The sequence below is a fragment of the Phragmites australis genome, chromosome 12 (assembly GCF_958298935.1).
Source record: "Phragmites australis chromosome 12, lpPhrAust1.1, whole genome shotgun sequence".
NCBI lineage: Eukaryota > Viridiplantae > Streptophyta > Magnoliopsida > Poales > Poaceae > Phragmites > Phragmites australis.
The window spans coordinates 3562129-3582672 of record NC_084932.1 but is presented as its reverse complement, the minus strand read 5'-3'; the positions used below and the strand labels follow the sequence as shown (position 1 = coordinate 3582672).

General features: G+C 43.0%; 1 protein-coding gene across 2 annotated transcripts; it reads right to left on the bottom strand.

Annotated features, from left to right (window-relative positions):
- Positions 1-4595: 4595 nt before the first annotated feature.
- LOC133887473 (putative disease resistance protein RGA3) lies at positions 4596-20109 on the bottom strand. Of its 2 annotated transcripts, XM_062327440.1 has the most exons (5): positions 20026-20109; positions 8364-9409; positions 5324-7454; positions 5102-5213; positions 4596-5035 (listed from the first exon to the last, which is right to left on the bottom strand). In XM_062327440.1, the coding sequence occupies exons 2-5, from the start codon at positions 9393-9395 to the stop codon at positions 4984-4986; spliced, it is 3327 nt and encodes a 1108-aa protein (XP_062183424.1). In that variant the 5' UTR covers positions 9396-9409; positions 20026-20109; the 3' UTR covers positions 4596-4983. The 2 variants fall into 2 exon arrangements, with proteins under 2 accessions (XP_062183424.1, XP_062183423.1); XM_062327439.1 differs by lacking the exon at positions 20026-20109 and having other exon boundaries at positions 8364-10275.
- Positions 20110-20544: the final 435 nt, after the last annotated feature.

Here is a 20544-nt window from a genome sequence, read left to right as displayed (position 1 = left end):
TCCTTGGCAATTGGTTCTTGTAGCAGTTGCATGTAGCTACCGGTCATTGGTATATCAAGCTGCAAAAGATAAGTAATTCTACTTATTGTTTATAATTAATTTTTTTGTTACCTCTATTTGCTGTTGTTTCATTCCTTGTGACTGTATTTCCACTTGTTGCAAAAGGGTAGTTTAACTTGTTGATCCTTGTGACTGTATTATCTCACCATTTGAACTATTTATTCCCTGATTTGTAAAAGTGTTACTACTTATTTTAGGGGATATGGCCAGACACATATATATGTTAAAAAAATTGCTTATTACATTTATGAAAATTGCTCTTGAGAGACACTGCAATTAGTAACTATGGAACGTGCAATTAGTATTTTTTATGTTATCTGTGAAGAAGTAGTTGTCATCATTTGTCCATAGTTAAAACTCTGAGTGCTTTACAGTTCAATTGTATTATCACTTGTCTGATATACCTGCATTACCATTTGAGGGGTTATTTGACAAAATTCTCAAGAGTAAATAGTGGTTGTTGCAATGAGAAAGTTGCATAACTTGGTTGTTGCAATTAGTATATAACTTGGTTACCTTGACAAAATTCTCAAGACTAAATTATGTTACCTTGACAAAATTCTCAAGGGGTTATTTGACAAAATTAATTTTAATGAGAAAGTTGCATAACTTGGTTGTTGCAATTAGTATATAACAATAAGTGTAAATAGTGGAATTCTTCTTAACATGTCAAATATACATCAATAATTCACACTAATTGATCCTGCAAGTATAAGGAAAAAATATTGTTGGTTATACTAAATGGTGAAGCAATTACCTTCATACATTCTGCTGTACCTGCACTTCTTTTTGAAAGTTTATGTCCGGCCCTCCTTGCAGATAATTTGATAAGTACTATTCTCTCTGGAATTGTTTGAGTTCTATGTATTGTATTTTGTTAGGTTTTTTTTGTTTGCCATGCTCCAGAAAGTTGTTTATGTTCTAACTACAAAAAAAAATTGTTTACTTTTACAACAGTTATGTTGTTCTATTTTTTTCTGTGTATGTAGTTTAGTTTCAGCATCAACATGTGTTATTTGACATAATTCTTGAGAGTTTCATTATTTCAATGAGAAAGTTGCTTAACTTCGTTGTTGCAATTGGTATAGAACAATAAGTGTAAATAGTAGAATTTGACACTACATGTTTAATTCTACTTTTCAACTTATTGAGAATGTAATGGGAGAACAAGAACATGTACTTCTGAATCATTTGGAGTCCCATTTTTCAGCCAATTAGTGTAAGTTGTTACCTGCAAAAATTGATATGTAAGTTTTACAATAATAGCTTATTCAAGAAATTACATAATTTTTACTGGTTATATTTACTTTGTACCTGTCCATAATTGGTATTATAGAAATTATCCTGAGTGTCAATTGAAATTATATGTTGACTCAACACCTACAAGCATAAAATGTTTATTATACATCAATAATTCACACTAATTGATCCTACAATTTTAAGCAAAAATTACTATTGTTAATACTGAATGCTTTACCTTCATACATTCTAATATACCCGCACTTCCTGTTTTAATGTTTATGTCCGGCCCTCCCTGCAGGTAATTTGATAAGTATGCATTTGTTCGGAATTGTTTTAGTTTTCTGTATTGTTTTTTGTAAGGGTGTTTTGTTCAGCATGGTCCAGAAAGTTGTTTATATTCTAACTATAGAAAAAATTTGTTTAGTTATACATCAGTAAATTGTCTTGTTCTATGTTTTTCTGTGTATGTAGTTTAGTTTAAACATCGACATGTGCACTCTGTAAACTGAATACAATACTATAGCATGGTATTTCAATTTTGCATGGAGAAGACAAACAGGAGGATGATCTGTTTTGGAATGCTGTTGCAGAATTGTAGATGAACTTTATCAAGTACTACATGTCTTCATGCCATGCATCATATCAATTGTGATTCAGTGAAATACTACATAATTTTATCATTGCAGGCAGGTGGCAGAATTGATTGTTTTATATGTATGTTTTGCAGTATGTGGTTCTTCTATGCTGATTTCATTCATATATGCACTGCAGTGTAAATTTTTCAGATATTTATGCATTCAGTTTGTTCATCAATTTGACTAACTATGATGCCTGCATTTAGTTTGTACAACAACTTTGTGTGCATTGCATTCAGTCAGACATGCAGTTGCTACTTACATGACCAAGTTTCTAGTTTGTTCAACTCATTTGATTTTGTTGTTTATACAGAATTATGATTAGCAAATTGTCAAACTATTGCCTCTACATGAATCGTAGATCAACCAATGAAGAAAGTTCATCAGACAGAGTTTTTCATGAGAAGAAGAAATTTGTTTTGTTCATGTGGAGAAGCAAAAAATTTGAGATTAGGTAATGTACCTTCCTACACGTTGGATCTTCCTGGTTTTTCTTCTTCTTCATCCCAAATCTTCCAGATCTGTTGTTGATCGATATGTTTTTTGTGCTCGTTTCTTCTTTGTTGTTGATCGATCTAGTTCAGGAGGGATGAGTCGGGCACATCCCTAGTTCTTTCTTGCAGATCGGGGTAAGGATATTTTAGTCTTTTGGCATTAATTGGGCTCCCATCTATTTCAACTGGGCTTTTGTCATTTAGTGTCCTGGAGTGGGAAGTTTTGCTGGGCTTATGGAACACATCTAGCATGCAATCTTAATGGGCTACGTCGTCGTTGACCCATTTGGGCAAGGAAGCGGTTTGGGGAGTAGTTGAATCGATAAGGAGGTTGTCACATCTCCAGTACGGTAGGGTGTAATGCAGGTCGGTTGGTTTATTGTGCTCTCTCTCGTAAACGTGGTTACCAATCGACACGCCTCAATCTCCGCACCGGTCTTTTGCCTTCCTTCCGCTCCGGCCCTTTTCCTTCTTCTTTCTATTTACTTCTCCGCCCTCTCTCTCATTTCTCTGCGCCAGATTCATTGCTGATAGTAGATAGAGGTATGTGAGAAATAGTTTTCATCTCATGTTCTCTCTCTTGTTCTTCTTTTCTTGTATATGCTTATGTTAGATTCATCTGCTATTCTTCTTTTCAACAATGTTCTTCCTCTAGTGTTCTTAGGTTTGTTCATCTGATAGTACATGTATGTTTAGTTCTAATTATAGTTCATTTGACAATTGACAGTAGATGTTTGCCTTCAAGTTTCTTATACTTATTATAGGTTTTTTCTTGTTCTTCAGTTCATATCATGTTCCTATTCTTCTGTTGATATTTGTAGTGTTCTTACTGTTGTTGGGGTTTTGTTACTTGTGCTAAATCTGATAGTTACTGTACTTTCCTAAAACTTCCATGTTGAATCACTGTACATGAGTATGTCGATGTGTTTTGATAATATGTTGTGTTTTCTCTTTTTTCCAGATATCTTCACTTTCCTGCTGAATCCAGTGAAGTAGTCACATTTTGCTGTTTAGGTATGATCTATACTGAATTCCTTGTAGTATTTTCATTGTCTTTTTATTGCGATTTCCTGTATAAGTAACTAAATCTTATGAAGAACAATAAATTCGTTCTCTTTTTTATATCTCTTTTGTAGAAGTAATGAAATGCATGTTTTCATGATTCTTGGTGGTTTGATGAGGAGACAGTGTTGGAACAAATGCTGTAATTGATGGTTTTTGTTTCAATGTCAGTCTTAATTCGTTTGGCCATGTATTTCTTGCTGCTGTCTGTGCTTATAGTATCTACAAAGATGCTTTATTGTACTTCAACTGATAATTTGCCTGTGTTCCATGCATAGTCGGCAGCATTGACTTTGCTATTATTGATGAATTGATGAGCTAATTTATTCCAGGGAATTTCATGGTTCAGTTTATAGATTAACATTGCATAAAGTATTCCATTGTATACCCTACTTATTTTTTTATACACAATATCAATTTGAATTGCTTTGTTCATGCATTTCTTGCACAGAATATAACATCTTGATGATTTTTTTTTTCTGTACTTCATTTACTATTTGGTGGAATTGGTGTCTGATTTATCTTGCTCTAGATCATCTAAACATTAGAATTTAGGCATGCCGATGTGTGTGGCTAGCACATGCCATACAGTACACTGTGAACATGCTGTATGTTGCTCTACCATGATGATAGTAAAGAGTTCTTTTCTGCTGAAAAATGTGGATGAAGTCCAGTAGGCCTCACAATGCGCAAAGGGCAATTGTTATGGCTCAGGAAATCATTGCTTCGTTGGTTTTAGTATATGTCTTGCTCTGTACTATATATGAGCTTGCCTTATGTAACTAGTTGCATATATTTCAATGATCAATAGATTATATGTTCGGTTTATGATTTGATGAGTAGAAGTGTTAGAATGAATACTGTGATTAATGGTTTTCGTTATAATGTCTGTCAGTTTCAGTTCTTGCAGTGCCTGTAGTTTTTCTATGTAGATACAGGTTGTAGTGTTGAGCCTGCTAGAAGCTCGTTCAGTGGACTGATGCAGTCAGTCATGGACATGGCCACTTAACCTGAAATCAGGTCTTCGCTCTTTTCTGAGTCATTTTCGGCAGGTATCATCATAAACTCACAATGGATTCTGTATATCAGTTGTGTCGGGATGTTTTGATTGGGTAGTATATCGGTGTTTCTTCTTGGACTGAAACCAAAGTTGTGTATGCCAGTTGCCAGCGTTAGATTGCAGCAATTCACTGCAATATGAAGTCAATTCTGCATCTCTTTGAGGTTTTGTAATGCAACACGATGAAATGTATCATGTATGCATGATTGTGATGGTGTGGATGGCACCTAGTGAGCATGTTCGATATTATACTGTATCATGAAAGGCAGACCAATGGGAGGCCAGCACGCAGTACTCACTAGCAATGGACGTACTTGTTTACATTTCTGACATCTGTCAAGAAGCTGCACGCACACTCGACGCAACCAGGCAGCCAAAGGAATATGTTTGGACACACATGCCACATGCAATGTAGACGCCAGCGGACTGATTACAGCCACCGTGTATCACCGTACACAAGTTCTTCTCCTCCTCTCCATCTCCTGAAACGGGACATGTAGTCAAGTGAAGTGTACTCAGGCTGCAGGCAAGCAGTTGTGTTAATTTACCTGAAGTATCTGCAGAGTCTCTGACGTTCGTCCGCATTCGCATCTCCTACCGGCCACTCCTCTTCAATGGGCCATGTTGTCAAGTAGGCAAACTGAATGCGATGCCTGCGGGCTGCGGATGATGGATTGAATCAACGAGAGGCAAATAAGAAAATAGACAAAACAAAACAGAGCAACTGAAAATAATTTGTATCAGATGAAGCAGTTGTTGTGTTAATTTACCTCGGGCAATGGCAGAGCGGCTGATATTTGTCTCAAAGCTGAAAGGATCTCTTGTGTACAGCACATACCGTTTCCTTGGAATGCCTTCATCCTTTGCATATGCCTTGACTCGCTGGATATGGCTGAACTTGTCCCACTCAGGGCTAGATTTCCCAGAGGCTATGGAAATGAGCAGAGATAAGGTGCAGTCTAGCTGAAAATGCCCTGGTTTTGCATCCTGCAGATATCTCGGGAGCGTTTCCATGCCATAATCCTCTAGATTGAGTCTCTGTAGTTCAGACACACCCTCCAACACCTTCATCTTTGGGCAGAACTTGATGTCGAGCTTCTGCAATTTCGGGAGATTACTGATCCTCTCCAGGTCAGTGTTTTCAAACAAGTCAAGGTGAACAACAGAAGCAAAGTTCTCTAGAGACCTTAGGTGCTCAACATTGTACACATATAATCGTCTCAAAGCCCTCGCGTGGAAGGCAAGGCCAGGAGGAATGTGCCGCAACTTGCACCTCTCGAGTTGAAGCTCCTCCAAGACAGGCATGGCTTGCACTTGCTCCTCCCACTCCCACTCCTCCCATTCCACCATTCCTGCCAAGTACAGCTCCTGCAACCTAGGAAACACAGGTGCTACCTGGGAATGATTGTGGCGATGATGATAGTGTTGCAGGAATCCAGGCCCAACACGCTTGATAGCTGGGGCGCCATCAATCTGTAAGAGCTCCAAGCAAGGGAGTTGACACAAGCCATGAGGGAGTTCCGTGCAGCTAGTCAGGTCATACATCATTACAAACCTCAACCTCTCGAAGGGCGTCACTGCTGTCGACATCATCCACCTTGGGGACCGTCGACCATAATACCCGTAGATTCCAAGCCTTCTCAAGCAGGGTGGAGGGCAGAGCTCATCAAAGACTTCCTCGATTAGTTGCTGCTCTTCCTCTTTTACCAACCGACCATCATCTCCCAATCTACTAGTGCATCTTAAGTGCAGACTGTCAAGACGCACCTTTTCACCAAGCATGGCCTTTGTGGCAAATGAGGAAGCAGGCACATTCTCTAGGACATCTATAGAAAGGACCTCGAGCTCGGAAAGAGGACCCAATTCTTGCAAACTACACCACTCACCATCCATGTGGACGGGAAACCCTACCAATTTCCACAAATTATTAAGAACGTATAATCCCCTGGGTATCTTATTTATTCCTGTGCCACAAAGGTTAAGAGTCCTCAGCTGACGTAGCTTTACAATGCTACCAGGGAGCTTCACCAAACTTTCATTACCAGAAATGTCAATGTGCAGCAAGAGTTTCATCATGCCTATGTTTTCTGGTAATATAGATATGCCACATTCTGTTATGCACAAGTACCTCAAGTGCTTGAGCTGAAACAACGATTCAAGCAATGCATCACAATTTACAAAGCTTAAATACAGCGTCCGCAGACTTGAAAAAGAAACAAAGGAATCTCCAGGCTTAATCTTTAAATGTCCAAATGATATTATTGTTCTCAATGATTTTTGTGCTTGTAGAGAACTCCACTCTAATTCATTTCTTTCTGATCTTTCGTAGGACAACCGAAGGAATTTTTGGGAATTAAGTTTACTAATGATATTGATTTCTCCAAGGTGATCTACCAATGCTCCGTCTTTATCCACATAATGAGCAAATGAGCGAATAACATCATGCATGCTGCAATGCGTTTGGTCGACCCACCGTTGGTCTGGATCTATAAGGTTCCTGGATATTAACTCGCGGTAATATTCTACCCCTAAATCTTCTAGTTCATCCGTGTTCCCGTGAACAAAGCCTTCGCTAATCCACATGCTAATTATGGTATCAATAGAAAGCAATTTACCCCTAGGTATGAGGGAGTAGTGCAGAAAGCATTGCTTCAAAGAAGGATGCAAATCTTCATAGCTAAGGTATATTGCGTTGTTTAGCTCTTCGGACAAATTAGATACTGACCATATAGAATCCTTTAGAACCTTCTCCCAATCACCTCGTCTTGTCTGCTTTTTTTGGCGCAAGAGCCCTCCCATTACTTTGATAGCAAGTGGCAAACAATCACATTTTGCTATGATTCTCATTCCAATATCCTTTAGCATGTCAATATCAGGTTTGTCATTTTCATTTTTAACTACCTGCAAGAAGTTTAAGGCCAAACAATGAGTAAGGAATATATCGGTAGTAACTGATGCCCTTGTTTAGTAATAACATCAAGAAAGAAACTAACCACGTCACAAACTATATGTTGTTTTTAATTTATGCGGTTGCTAACACAATATTTTAATAAAGTATGTTCTAAGGAAATTCTTACAACATCATTTCCATGTGGTCAATCTATATACTCCTATATCTTAGAGATCAAAATTTTAACTGGCAGAAAGTATTAGAAAACAGTTTTCATGTTCTGAATTTAGGAGTTTGGATTCTCAAAATTTCAGAATTTGTGATAGCAGATTTGAAACTTTGGACACGAATACTCAAATTCCGTGAGATTGAATTTCTAGAGATTTACCACAAACTTCAAACAGATCTAATGTAGCCATCGTATATTCATAGTAACATGTTGACTTGTAGTATTCAAATTGGGCCCAATATCAGAATAGGAGCGCAGCTGCACAATAATGATGCTGCTCTACCAAACATACTATGACATGATGAATTGCTTAATTGTTAAGTATTTTCCTAGGTTTGCTAATTAATTTTTTTATGAAAAGTGCCTATTCGAACAATTGCCATTGTTTCTTTTCACGTTTCTGTTACAGAACATTTTTGTCCCCATAATTAAATTACCAGCGGTTTACTCAGCATAATAGATGACCCTTTAATTCAAATACATTTTTTCATAGGAGACCGTAAATAACTACCTCTCATGTCAGTCCACACCACCGGTATATTCTTATTCTTACTAGAGCTAGATGAATGTAGCATTGAAGAAATTGATTGTTTGGAACAGAAAAGCTATTGCGCGGCAGGAGCAGCACATAGTGTGGTATGGAACATGCTTTAAATGAAAGAATTTAGTGCATGAATTAACCAGTACGGACCTCCATCTTGAGCAAGGACCAGGCATCCTCAAGTTCTAATTTGTTGACATGGTGGTAGGGCTCCACAGCCTTCATCCCTCGGGCAACCATGTCATGCCTTGTGGTGACGAGGACACGGCTACCTCGAGCTAGGGCATTCACTAATGGGGTTTTTAGTACACCCTCCCATGCCCGGTAATCCCAAACATCATCCATCACCAACAAGGTCTTGTACCCCTCCAAGGCTTCCTTTAGGATTCGCTCAAGCGTGTTCTTTGGATAATCAGCTGCATAGTGGCCTCCCCCAGATTCAATGATGGCTGTCCTCAGCAATTTATTCTCATCAAAGTGTTTATTGACACTCAACCATATTTTCTTTGTGAACTCTTGTTGTATGATGTCATCATTAAAAATCTTCTTGGCAAGGGTGGTTTTGCCTATCCCGCCAACTCCCACTATGGCAAAAACCATAATTTTGTAATTTCCACGATTGGTTTCCTCCTCCTTTGTTAGCATCTTCACAAGATATCTTGTATCCTCAATGATCTTCTCACCGACCACATCTGACTCGTCGAGCATCCCTGACGTCTCACGGCTAGCCGAGTGAGGCTTTCTACAGTCCTTGTATGAACTAAGGTTGATGAAGTTGAAGGTAGCGCTACGTGCCTTGATGCCATCTAGCCTTTGGTTAAGGTTCTTGATGCGGCTGCCGATGTCATGAGCATGAAGAGGATCCCGCATGCAAAACAGTAATGGGTTAAAGCACCCCGTATTCGAGGGTGGACCTTGCTCCATGACCTTGAGCTGGCATAGATCGAGGATGTCGGTGGCGTCATACATGATGTCCCGAAGCTCTTTCACCCATGCCTGCACGCTGAGGTCAGTGATGTTCCTCCTGTCGGCATCGGTGAGGAAGTTCTTGAGGTCCCCGAGCTTGACACCCATCTTGTTAATCTCCCCGGAGACACCAAGCAGCATATGCACCTCTTCTTTCGCCATCTCTGTCAGCATGTTTTGGAGGTAGGATGCCAAAGCATCCAGGACCGTCGCCATTGCTTTGGTTTTTGCTGTAAAAAAAGTTAGACCAAATATCATCTCCAATATGTTATTTTCTTACAATAAAGATTATACGCACTCTACATGGAGTCATCTCGACACTGTTGAATTTTCCTAGTAAAGTTTCATTCTTGTCTTGTATGAAAAGGAATTACCATAGTCTCTCTACAACTCTACGTATTAGCACATCTGTAAATCCAATGCTAAAAAATTACACGTCATGAAGGAAAAAACAATAATCAATATACCTAACAGAAGCTATCATTTGTTAACAAGAAAAAATTAAGCACGGTATCGATCTTTGATTCCTAACGAGAAGCATGGGAGCTACATGCATGCAAGACAGCACAACCGGGCAGATAAAATCTTAACTGTGGTTCATATAATACACGTGAAGGAGAGAGAATTAGAATTACCTCAGTTGAAAACTAAAATCTTAACTGTAGGGATAGCAGGGAGGACCATGGGTGTGGGTCGAGGTCCCCGTGGGTTCTGCACCCGGCGGGGGTAGGTGTGGGCGCTGATTTGCACTCAAGGGTTTCACAGGTTAGGGCCAAAGATGGGTCCGGGGCAGGGATGGAGGCGGGCGGAAGATTTCACCCACGGGTGCCTATCAGGCCTCATACTACAATGTCAAACCCTCCACCCCTCCTAAGTTCAACTAAACTAACCCTATCTCCACACAACCACCCAAGTCAGACCCTCCACCACTCCTAATTCTCCTCTATTCAGTTGCTGCCACTCGTCTATCGCTATAGCCCCACCCATAGCCACCTCACCGATTACCCACACCAGTGGCTAACCAACCACCATCCATACGCGGTCACGTGGGATAGCGGGTGTGTGTGGGAAAGATCCCCTTGCCACGTGTGGTGCACAGAGAGCTCGAGACACTGATGTCTATATGTCGGAGGTGGGACTTAGAGTTGCCGAGAAGGAGCCAGAAATGCTGGTAGTTTGACACTTTTGTAGTTTGGCACATTGGCTATTGACTACCCCTTTGGTTAATTCATTGCAATTGGAACTTGGAATTATAAACTATGATTACCGCTTAATGCTCTGGACCCTTGGCTAACTGTTGCCAAAATGAAGTGGTTTGTTGTTTTCTTGTCGATATGGTTAAGTCTATGGAGTGATTATGTTGTTCAAATGCATTCCTAAATTGAAAATTTTGAATATACTCACAGAGCAGGTCATGTTGAGATGTTTCTTTGCTGGCATTACCAGATCCACTAGGTGCTAGCTAGGTTTTGGGTGCCCGTTGGGCTTAGGTTAGGTGGCAAATTTCCACCCGATTACCACTCCAGGGCTTGTTGATGCTAGCACTTTTAGTATCAAATTATCTTAATATATTATCAATAAATCATCATCATTATTGATTATTGTTGCTAACCTTGATAGTTGTCATACATAGTGTTTGAGCATGTATTGCAGAATCAGCAGAAAAGATGTTGTAATCAGGCATATTTGGACATTACTGGAAAAGAGGCGGCCATCCACTAGGGCTTGGGCCATTTGGGGCCCAAGCTAGGAGGTTGCCACGTGGCACCATCCCTCGGGGGTCCTCTTGGCCCATCCAAGGTTGAGGATTTTCCCTCACGCAAGTCTTCCAGAAGCTACTATGATTCACCGCTAGAGATGTTCTAAAGCATCAACATGAAATCCAAAATCATTGGAGATTTAGACTTATCCTTAAAAGTTTATCTCAAAGAAATCGACGCACATTGGAACCATATGCAATCCCCTAGACATCTTCTAGAAGAAGGGAAATTGACATACCAGAAGGCAATGGCTGACATGTGTCATAGGGCACCAACTCTAGTGTCACGTAGCATCGTTTGGGTTTCACCCTGGTAGCCACCACCACCTCCCAAGACTATAAATAGGGGACCCCTTCTACACTTTCCAGGCATCCAAGGTCTCAAGTCCAGAGCTAATATCAATGGAAACTCGTGCCACTTTAGCTTTAGTTGCCTATGCTAGTTTAGGCTACTCTAGGCTATCTAGTTAGGCCATTGGGTTCTAACTAGATCAATGTTCATAGCAAAATCTGCGGCCATCCAGGTATGCCATGATGGTGATTGTATCCATACTTCAATGAAGTGTTATCTATTGTTATATTGAGTTAGCAATCTTGTTTTCTCTTGGTCCTAATTATCATGAGTATGCTTTATTCTTAGTCTAATTCATCACTAAATGATTAGCTAATAGGTTTAATCATGGTAATTAAATATGTTACTCAAAATAATTATGGTAGTTAAGGTATAGCCTAAGTAGGTACATTGCTAGTCTTTCCCAAGTTTAACCTAGTTGGAACGTCTCTAGTAGATCCTGCATTTCTATAAGCCTTATAGACTTCTGAGAGCTGTTAAGTATTTTCTAGTAGCGAGTCTATCTGCTTAGATTCTATCTACAAAAAAGTTAGAGAATTGAATTACCTACGACGTATCAGGGAACTAGGAAAGTCTTTGAGAGTTTAGCAGGTGATAATCAAGAGAAATAACAGAGTTAAAGATGCTTCTCATGCATCATACAATATCATCATTTGGCTACAAACCACAACTATTAGCTACTGAGATAGAATTTAATGCATATCTAGCTAAGGCTTGTACATCTATCTTCTGTGTTGTATCTATTTTCTCACAACCATTACAACCACTGCCATCATCTCTTATTCAATTATATCCATGAGTACATCTAATTTATTACTATAAAGTAATTACTCTGATCTAATTTATTTGTTGATGCTTGTGGATATCATAACCTTTGTATACTCTAGGTGAAAAGTTATAGATGACCCATGCACTAATACTGTACGCATAACTAGTGTCATCAACGTCAGGTCGGTTTCTCTATTTTAGGTTTCATCGCAGGTGGATTTTGGCTAAACCCATACCTGACCCGCCCTATTGCCATCCCTAATCTCTAGATTATTTATTAGGAGAGACTACAGTCCAGACAATTGAAATTTAGAATAGATGTAGTCATTGCTTCGAGACCGTTGGATTAACATCCAACAATCTATACCATTTCTTCTTCTTTCCACTGGAAGTCCTACATGCAACACACATGTGAAATCATGAATGATGAAAATTGAATTTATTGTGAAATTGGCAAAAGAAAAGTGTTTAGTATATTGATGATTTTGTGTGGACTGAAATTGAGTTAAGTTGGGAAGAACATGTGCTCAGAATTGATTGTTGGCTTTGTTCATATACAGGTGTGTCCTGAGGACGAATGTGGTTGGTGACAAAATCATGACTAGGTTCAAGGAGGAACTAAGGTCAAAACGGTCATGAGGTCATGCGTTACATTCGAGCTACGGTGCACGTGAAGATGGGTTGCACCATGAGACGTATACAGGAGATGTGTATAGTCTATGGTGCGGAAAATTGTGTCATGTGATGTATTACATGAAAGAATTATTCCATATAGCATGCATTGTGCTATGGAATTAAAATAAAGGGAATTAAAAAAGGTGTTGTAGTGGTAGAGACGTGTGACCTGGTACTGCAGGAACGGTGGAGCTCAGTAGTCAGGGCGTAGTGGCGTGTGGTGGCGTAGGTAGGGCACACGGAGACTAGCATGCGAAATCGGCCTAGGTGTCATAGCTGGGGCAGTCTTAAGGCCCGGGAGCACAGGTGTGAGACAGCCTGGTGACCCATCAGCGCATCGGTCCATCTAGGTGGCTCACCTGAGAGTCTTTTACATTTTCTAATTTAAAAAATTAAATAAATACACCCTAGATAAAAATTTTTACAGGAATAGACGCCCACTGCCCTCTCAAAAGGGTTGTAGCCCTTTCAGAAGGCAGTAATGATGCCACAGTGGTAAGCGCAGGTCTTACCGTCTTCTGTGAGGGTGGTTAGCCCTTGCAGCCATTTGAGAGGCGGTTAGTACTGTTCCAACGGTGAACAATACTCAGTCGTTCAATTTTCTCTTTGCATTTCTCTGTTCAAAATAGTGGTCTTTTGATACTATAAAAATCCTAATTTTTTTTACATGTTTCATAATCCATGTGCAACCCATTTTAATTGTATTCATCTAAAAAGCATGTGTAGAGTTTAAATTAAAATTCTCTAAAAAAAGTGTACTTTTGTAATTTCTAGCAATTGTTAGGGCATCAAATAAATTCTTAAAAATCTAGAAAAAATTCACTAATATTATTCTTATAGGATGGACTAATTTTTAAAATTATTTTGAGCCCTAGGTTTGTATATGTTTGAATTCAAATTGAGTTAAAAGAAGAATATCACATAAAATTGTAGAAATACATATAAAATAGAGCATTACAAAGTAACTCACTTGTTGGAGAAAATAGACCAGCTTGAGTATAATGGTTGACGATCGCTATCAAAGGTCCCTCCGGTGCCTTCGGCCTCCGGACTCCCAGCAAGAGGCATATCCCTCGGAGGCTGCGCACCCCTTCGGGCCACCCCTCCAGCACGTACGTGACCTTCCGAAGACTCGAAGCCACAACAAGTTCCACCAGAGCCTTCGGCCTCCGGACTCCCAGCAGGAGGTCTAGCCCCCAGAGGTTGTAGACCCCTTCAGGTCACCCCTCCGGTGCCCATGCGGCCTTCCAAAGCCTAAAGATGCAGCCAGCCTCCGGAGATAATATCAGGGAAGAAAGGACACCCCTGTAGCCGATCTAACGCAAGGCGATGGGCGATTAATGCCGGTGCAAGTGGTGCTTATCCTGACACCCTAGCGCGATGAAAGTCGTCCTGACACCCCACAACAGAGCGGCGTCGGGTCGCAATTGGCAACCGGCTCACCCCTCAGGGGGTAGGCACCACAATAGTTACCACAATAGATATTTATCTGCTATGTAGGGTAAAAAGTAGTTATCTAGGATAAGTCCAGGTCCTAGATATTTGTATATCATGATAATTTATACACTAAGCTACGTACTACCTTATAACTAGGGGGTCGTGGTCATTTGGGAAGGGGGAGGTCACAAGGGGCACGCTCAACACAGCACGGAGGAGCACAATCACAAAATCCTCCTGTGATAGTCCCCCTAACTTGGTCCATATTTTTACTATCAATACATTTGTGGTGTTCATTCCTCTCAAATTTGGTCTCCAAGCTTGAGTCTCCTCCTTAGAAGAAAATCTCGCTGTACTTCATGGGGCAAGATGAACTCTTGCTCTAACAGCGCGCAGTCTGTGGGGATGCAGATACACAAAGCCATGAGAGGAAAGAGGTTGGGAAGACATCAAAAGAGCGAAACATGTCCTCGGGTCTGTAGGCCGAGACGACGCCTCCAAACACATGTCCATCAGGAACATGTCTAGAGGTTGCACATGGACGGTGCCGAAGGGTAGCTCTTGACTTTTTACGGTACCCATGTATCCTTGCTCTGGCAAGCTTACCGCATTATCGGTGGCAGGTGCGTTTAAAATATGGCAGCCCGGTGTGCCTGCGTCCCATTTGCGAGTGGATATTTTCACACATGCCTAAATGCCAGGAGCAACTCAACTTGAGTACGCACTCCTCTCTATACTAGCTACCTGCTAGGCACTCCTAAAAAAGGTAAAATATCTCAAGGTGGTTGCCTGCTAGCCACTCCTTTAAAGAGAGCAGACTCATTTAAAATATGGTAAAGTTAAGGCTTGTGTTAGTGCTACAGGTTGCTTCTTATCCTCCCACCTAGAACTTTGTGCTCCACAGCATGCCATGCTCCTTTTTTTACTCACCTGTGTGATGTCCCTTGCTTTTTATATCCCACGTGTATTACGAAGGCCATGCAGCTGGACGGTGCTGTGTTGTGTTTGCCTTTGTCATTTCATCATGCATGTAGGCTTATAAAAGCTACGAAGCCACTCACACCCAAGGCGTTTCACCATGTTGGGCATCGCTAGCTCCGGCTTGAGCACTAGATAGCCTGTCGAAGCCCCTGTGCACTCGGTCAGAGCCTCACCGGAGCCATTTGCTCACTTGCCGAGGCCTCCGTTCGGCCTCAGTCGGAGCCCTCCACTGCATCGGCCAGAGCCCTTCTGCTCCGCTGACCGGAGCCTCTCCGCGTCACCACGGCCGGAGCCTAGTTAGACTGAAGCTTCCCCGTATCTTCATGCTCGAAGCCACTGAGCCCGCTGCGTCGACGCTGGAGCACCCTTCGCTGCAGGACTCGCTGCGCTCCACGCAAAAGCACCTCCACCCTCCACAGAGTTCATCCTCTCCATACCAGAGTACCTCAATCACCAGAGCTCCTTTGGTCTGCTACCGAAGCCTCTACAAATGGTGGCCAGAGCATCTTCGTACTTAGGCCGGGCCTCCTCCAGCTCATGACCATGCAAGAGGCTCTCTTTGTTGCACCACTGCACCAAAGGCACACTCCGGCTCCGGAGCTCCATCCACCTGCCAGGAGCCGTCCATGCCACGACCGAAGCCTCTTCAAGCTCTGTGCCGGAGGAAGTACTCCGGACCACCCAACAGCATGTCGACTCTCCTCCGCATGCTGGTTGCTGCCACAGTTGCATGTGAGCGGATGGGTAAATGACACACTACATGCCCGCGTGCTTCTGCATCCACTACGTGCTTCACAGACTACAGACATCAGCGCTGCGCTCTTGTCATCAAGTGCCATGGCACTCATTTGACTTTGGCGGCACTCGAGTGCACCATGTACCTCACTGAGCTCTGCTCCTCCGGAGGCCTCGCTCCATGCCAGAGGCCACTCACCAGGGCCCCAGCCTTTACAGCAACCACGATGACTCATTTTGCTCGGATCCTGTTAGCAAGTGTGGCAATGAAGACCTCGCATGCCCGATCCCCAAGGAGCTCTTTGGGCTCCAGAACTTAGCAAAGCTACTGCTGCTGAACAACAAGCCGTCCGGGTTCCTACTGACGGGCAGTGGTAACCGTACCACTCCACCGGCTCTGACCCAACGGTAGCCAGCTGACTGACACCATACCCACCGAGGTGGGCACCCTCAAGAGCCTCAACTTCCTCGACATAAGCGAGAATCAGCTCGTCGGACCAGAGCATCGCCGGACACATTACCGCATAGTCCTCAGCTCACTGACGACCCCGACAACTAGCTCTCTCAGTGTTGTTGAACTTCGTCACGCTCAACACCTACAATGCCTTCTCCAACGAGGCTCCCGAACACTCCATACTCCCAGAAGTTGCCCCTCCGAAGGCCTTCAAAGGCATGCAGGCGAAGGCCAGAACCTGCGGCCACTGGCGCGCGAATGCGTTGCCACCTTCCATGAAGGACGAGCTCCTCTGAAGGCCAGGATACGCGCCGGAGCTCACCTCCGTGCCCATATCAGCATCAGGGGTTGGCCTCCGGCCGCCATTCACTTCAGAAGCATACCCCGGTCGCTCTCCACGCCGGCAGTTGGAATCTCTGCTCCCACCTTGTGTCGGAGGCCAAGGCTGGCCGGCCGGTCCGCTAGGAGATCGTTCGTACATTGAGGACTACATATCCAGGCACGCCCTACCGCTGCCTGCTAGCGACCACCCAAGGACGTATGATTACCAGTGGCCAGGCATGCATGCATGCAACCATGCACGTTCTATGGCGCACTGCTGCTGCATGCGTGCATACAAGGCCACACAAATCGACCCTTACGTGCGCATACGCGTACGCCCGTGCTCCGGTCCATCGCATCCTCATCCTCATAGGAGGCTACGTCAGAGGTCTGGCTCTGGCCCAACTTTGCTCTAGAGGCCACCCTCGGTAAGCTCGGTGCTAGATGGAAGTGTCTTGTAAAACCCTCCAGAAAATGGAGATATCTTAAAAACCTTCACGCCTGATGGCATAGCCTCGGTGATGGAGATATCTTAAAGACCTATATCAGAAGTACCTCCGGCATCTTGAAGGCAGTGCCTCCATGCTGAAGAAGTATTCTGTCTGCCATCTTTATGGTCTAGCTAACCTACGTGGCAGATAGGCAAAGACCGCTCTGGTATTTTAAAGGCATAAGCCTCCGTGCTAGACATGCATATTCCGTCCGCCATCTTTAAGGTCTAGCTAACCTATGTGATGGATAGGCAAAGACCGCTTTGGCATCTTGAAGGCGTAAGCCTCCGTGCTAGATAGGCATATTCCGTCCACCATCTTTAAAGTCTAGCTAACCTATGTGGCGGATAGGCAAAGACTGCTCTGGCATCTTGAAGGCGTAAGCCTCTGCGTCGGACATGCATAAACCCTCCGCCTGAAGGCCTAGCAAGCCTCCGTGGCGGAAAGGTAACGAAATCCTCAGGCATCTTGAAGGCAATAGCCTCCGTGCCAAATAGGTATAGCACTCTACACATAAAGATGTGTGGCCCACTTATACATACATCATACATACATACACTCATACATCATACATACATACATACATACATACATACATACATACATACATACATATGTACATGTACATATGCTTATAGATGATCAGGGAGCCAGAGGGCTCGGTCGATCCTGCACATGTTGCAGAATTTCACCGTTTCTTGTAGGAACACATTATGTTCAAAACTCTTTGGCATCTTGAAGGCAATAGCCTACATGCCGGAGAGGTAGGAAACCCTCCCTCATCTTGAAGGCAAAAACCTCCGTGCCGGAGGGGTAATTATTCTCCACACAGTAATAGGTACAGTGCAGGAGCGGAGATTCCAACAAGTTGAGTGGGACTCGGAGTACGTAGGCTCCAGACAACTTTGCCTTCGTTACGTCCCTCAGCCTCGCCGTCAACTACGCTTTCGGCATCCACCGCTGAGGGGGTAACAGGCTGCTTCCCATAGCCCCATTGTTGACTTCGCCTCTAGCTTCCATCGTCGTGGGTTCCGGACGACTTCGCCTCTGTTACGTCCCTTAGCCTTGCCGTTGACTACGCTTTCGGCATCCACCGCTGAGGGGGTAATGGGCTGCTTCTTGTTGCCCCATTGTCGACTTTGCCTCTAGCTTCCATCGTCGTGGGCTCCGAATGACTCCTCCTTCGTTACGTTCCTCAGCCTCGCTGTCGACTATGCTTCCTGCATCCACCGTTGAGGCGGTAACAAGATGCTTCCCGTAGCCCCATCGTCGACTTCGCCTCCAGCTTCCATCGTCGTGGGCTCCGGATGACTCCGCCTTCGTTACGTCTCCTCAGTCTCGCCATCGACTACGCTTCTGGCATCCACCACTGAGGGGGTAATGGGCTGCTTCCCGTAGTCCCATCGTTGACTTTTCCTCCGGTTCTCCACCGTCGGGGGCTCCGAACGGCTCTGAACAGGGTGCTCCTTTACGCTCCTTAGCTTCGCCAATGACTCTACTTCTTGTGAAAGCAGCAGCATAAACAATCTCGACATACGCAATGTCGTGTTTTGATCTTACTCAAAGTTTTTGTGACCAGCATACCACACTCATTGACCGTTTTTGGTGGAGCCATCCAAGAGGAAGATACACTGGGTTAGTTGGAAGAAAATGGCACAATCGAAGGAAAATGGCACAATCGAAGGAAAATGGTGGATTGGGATTCAGAGACCTGTACATTTTCAATAGGGCCATGTTGTCGAGGCAGGTATGGCGTTTGTTACTTGATCCTCATTCACTTTGTGCTAGAGTCCTAAACGCTCGGTATTTCCTAGATGGAAATCTTCTCAAGAGAACATCTAAACCGGATATTTCATATACATGGCGCATTATTCTTAAAGGTGCCCATTTAGTTAAGCAAGGAATAATATAGCGGATCGGGAATAGAGAATCAATAGATATATGGAATGACCCGTGGCTCTCTTGAGGTGTAACCTACATGCCAGCTACACATAGGGGTCAATGCATCCTTCACCGAGTTTTGGAATTGATTGATCCAACTACGACTCAATGGGACTCAGAGTTGGTAAACTCAATCTTTCGGCCAAGTGAAGTAGAATCTATATTGTCAATCCAGATGAATGCATAATTCGAGGACATGCCTGTATGGTACTTCGATGCTAAGGGCTTGTTCTCTATTAAATCAGCTTATAAACTGGGAATCCAATTGCGGGATCAACGTCTGTAGAGAGATTCTGCGACTTCGCAGGGAGAAAAAAGTACCAAATCAATTTGGACAAAAATATGGGAGATGCAAGTGCCAAACAAAATGAAGATGTTTCTATGGTGACTTGGCCACAACGGTCTGCCTTTGCGCTCTTGCTTGGCTCGCCGAGGCATCGATGCTAACATGATATGTCCAGTATGTTGTAGATTGGATGAAGATGGGGGTTATCTTTTTATAAAAATGCAAATGGGTGAAAGAAGCATTGAGAAGAGAACATATGGAGAAAGTTCGATTGAAGCTGCTAGTTTGTGAATCAACTAAAGAAATGTTTAGAACCATATGGACTTTGGAGCCAGCAATGCAGACAAAAACTTGCACTCAGTAAATTATCCCTACTCAAAAGGTACCGAATCACTATACAACGGCAGCTAATCACGAAAAGAAGGATACTAGTAGCGGCTGCCCTTTTCTGGTGTTCTGGCATAAGAGAATCAAAAGCATCTAATTACTAAATTAATGAATGGACGTGGTACGGTCCCGTTGCTATTGTGCAGTTACAGCAGCGAATGCACCAGGTGTTAATTCGCGTGTGGAGACAGTGAGATCTGCGTAAAAAATAGAACGAAAAACATAGAGAGCGGGAGAGATTTAGCATGGTGATATGCACCTCAGTTTGCAGGGGTCCGGCGCTCTTGGATCTTCAGCTCTTTGCTCTCGAGTTGGAGGGCGAGAAGACCCAGGCGCTCTATTTATCCTAGGAAAGGCGTGTTGTCCTTCGATTTCTAGTGATAACAAATTTGTGCACCTATGCTACTTGCCGCATTTTCGAATTATAAATGTCTTCGTCCGAGATGAAATCAAAGGCTTGGGATTCAAAGAGGTGACATCAGTCCCACACGATGATTAGTGGAAGAATGCGACGCCAACTGACTATCATAAGGTACCAGTCTTCATTAGGCATGATCTTTATCTTTTATAGATGCACTACTATTTAGTTTACTCATCAGATCTAGAGTACGTCAAAGAGATGGTAACCAGCCTAAAGAAACAAGCATATAATACATAGTGAATAATGCAAAGTTGGATGTTGGCGGGGCCCTTGGAGGTAGTTTGCTCCCCTCATATTCGAGATAGTGCAAGAACTCAAGTGATGGTGATAAGCATTGATTGTTTTCATTTTCGTAGC

Bases quoted from the DNA above. Each gene is read 5' to 3' on its own strand.
- LOC133887473 (XM_062327439.1), bottom strand. From the start codon at position 9,437: ATGATATTTGGTCTAACTTTTTTTACAGCAAAAACCAAAGCAATGGCG. The intron at 7,455-8,363 runs GTCCGTACTGGT...AACTTCTTGCAG, and splicing joins GGTCCTTGCTCAAGATGGAG to GTAGTTAAAAATGAAAATGA. The intron at 5,036-5,101 runs GTAAATTAACAC...GTCCCGTTTCAG, and splicing joins AGACTCTGCAGATACTTCAG to GAGATGGAGAGGAGGAGAAG.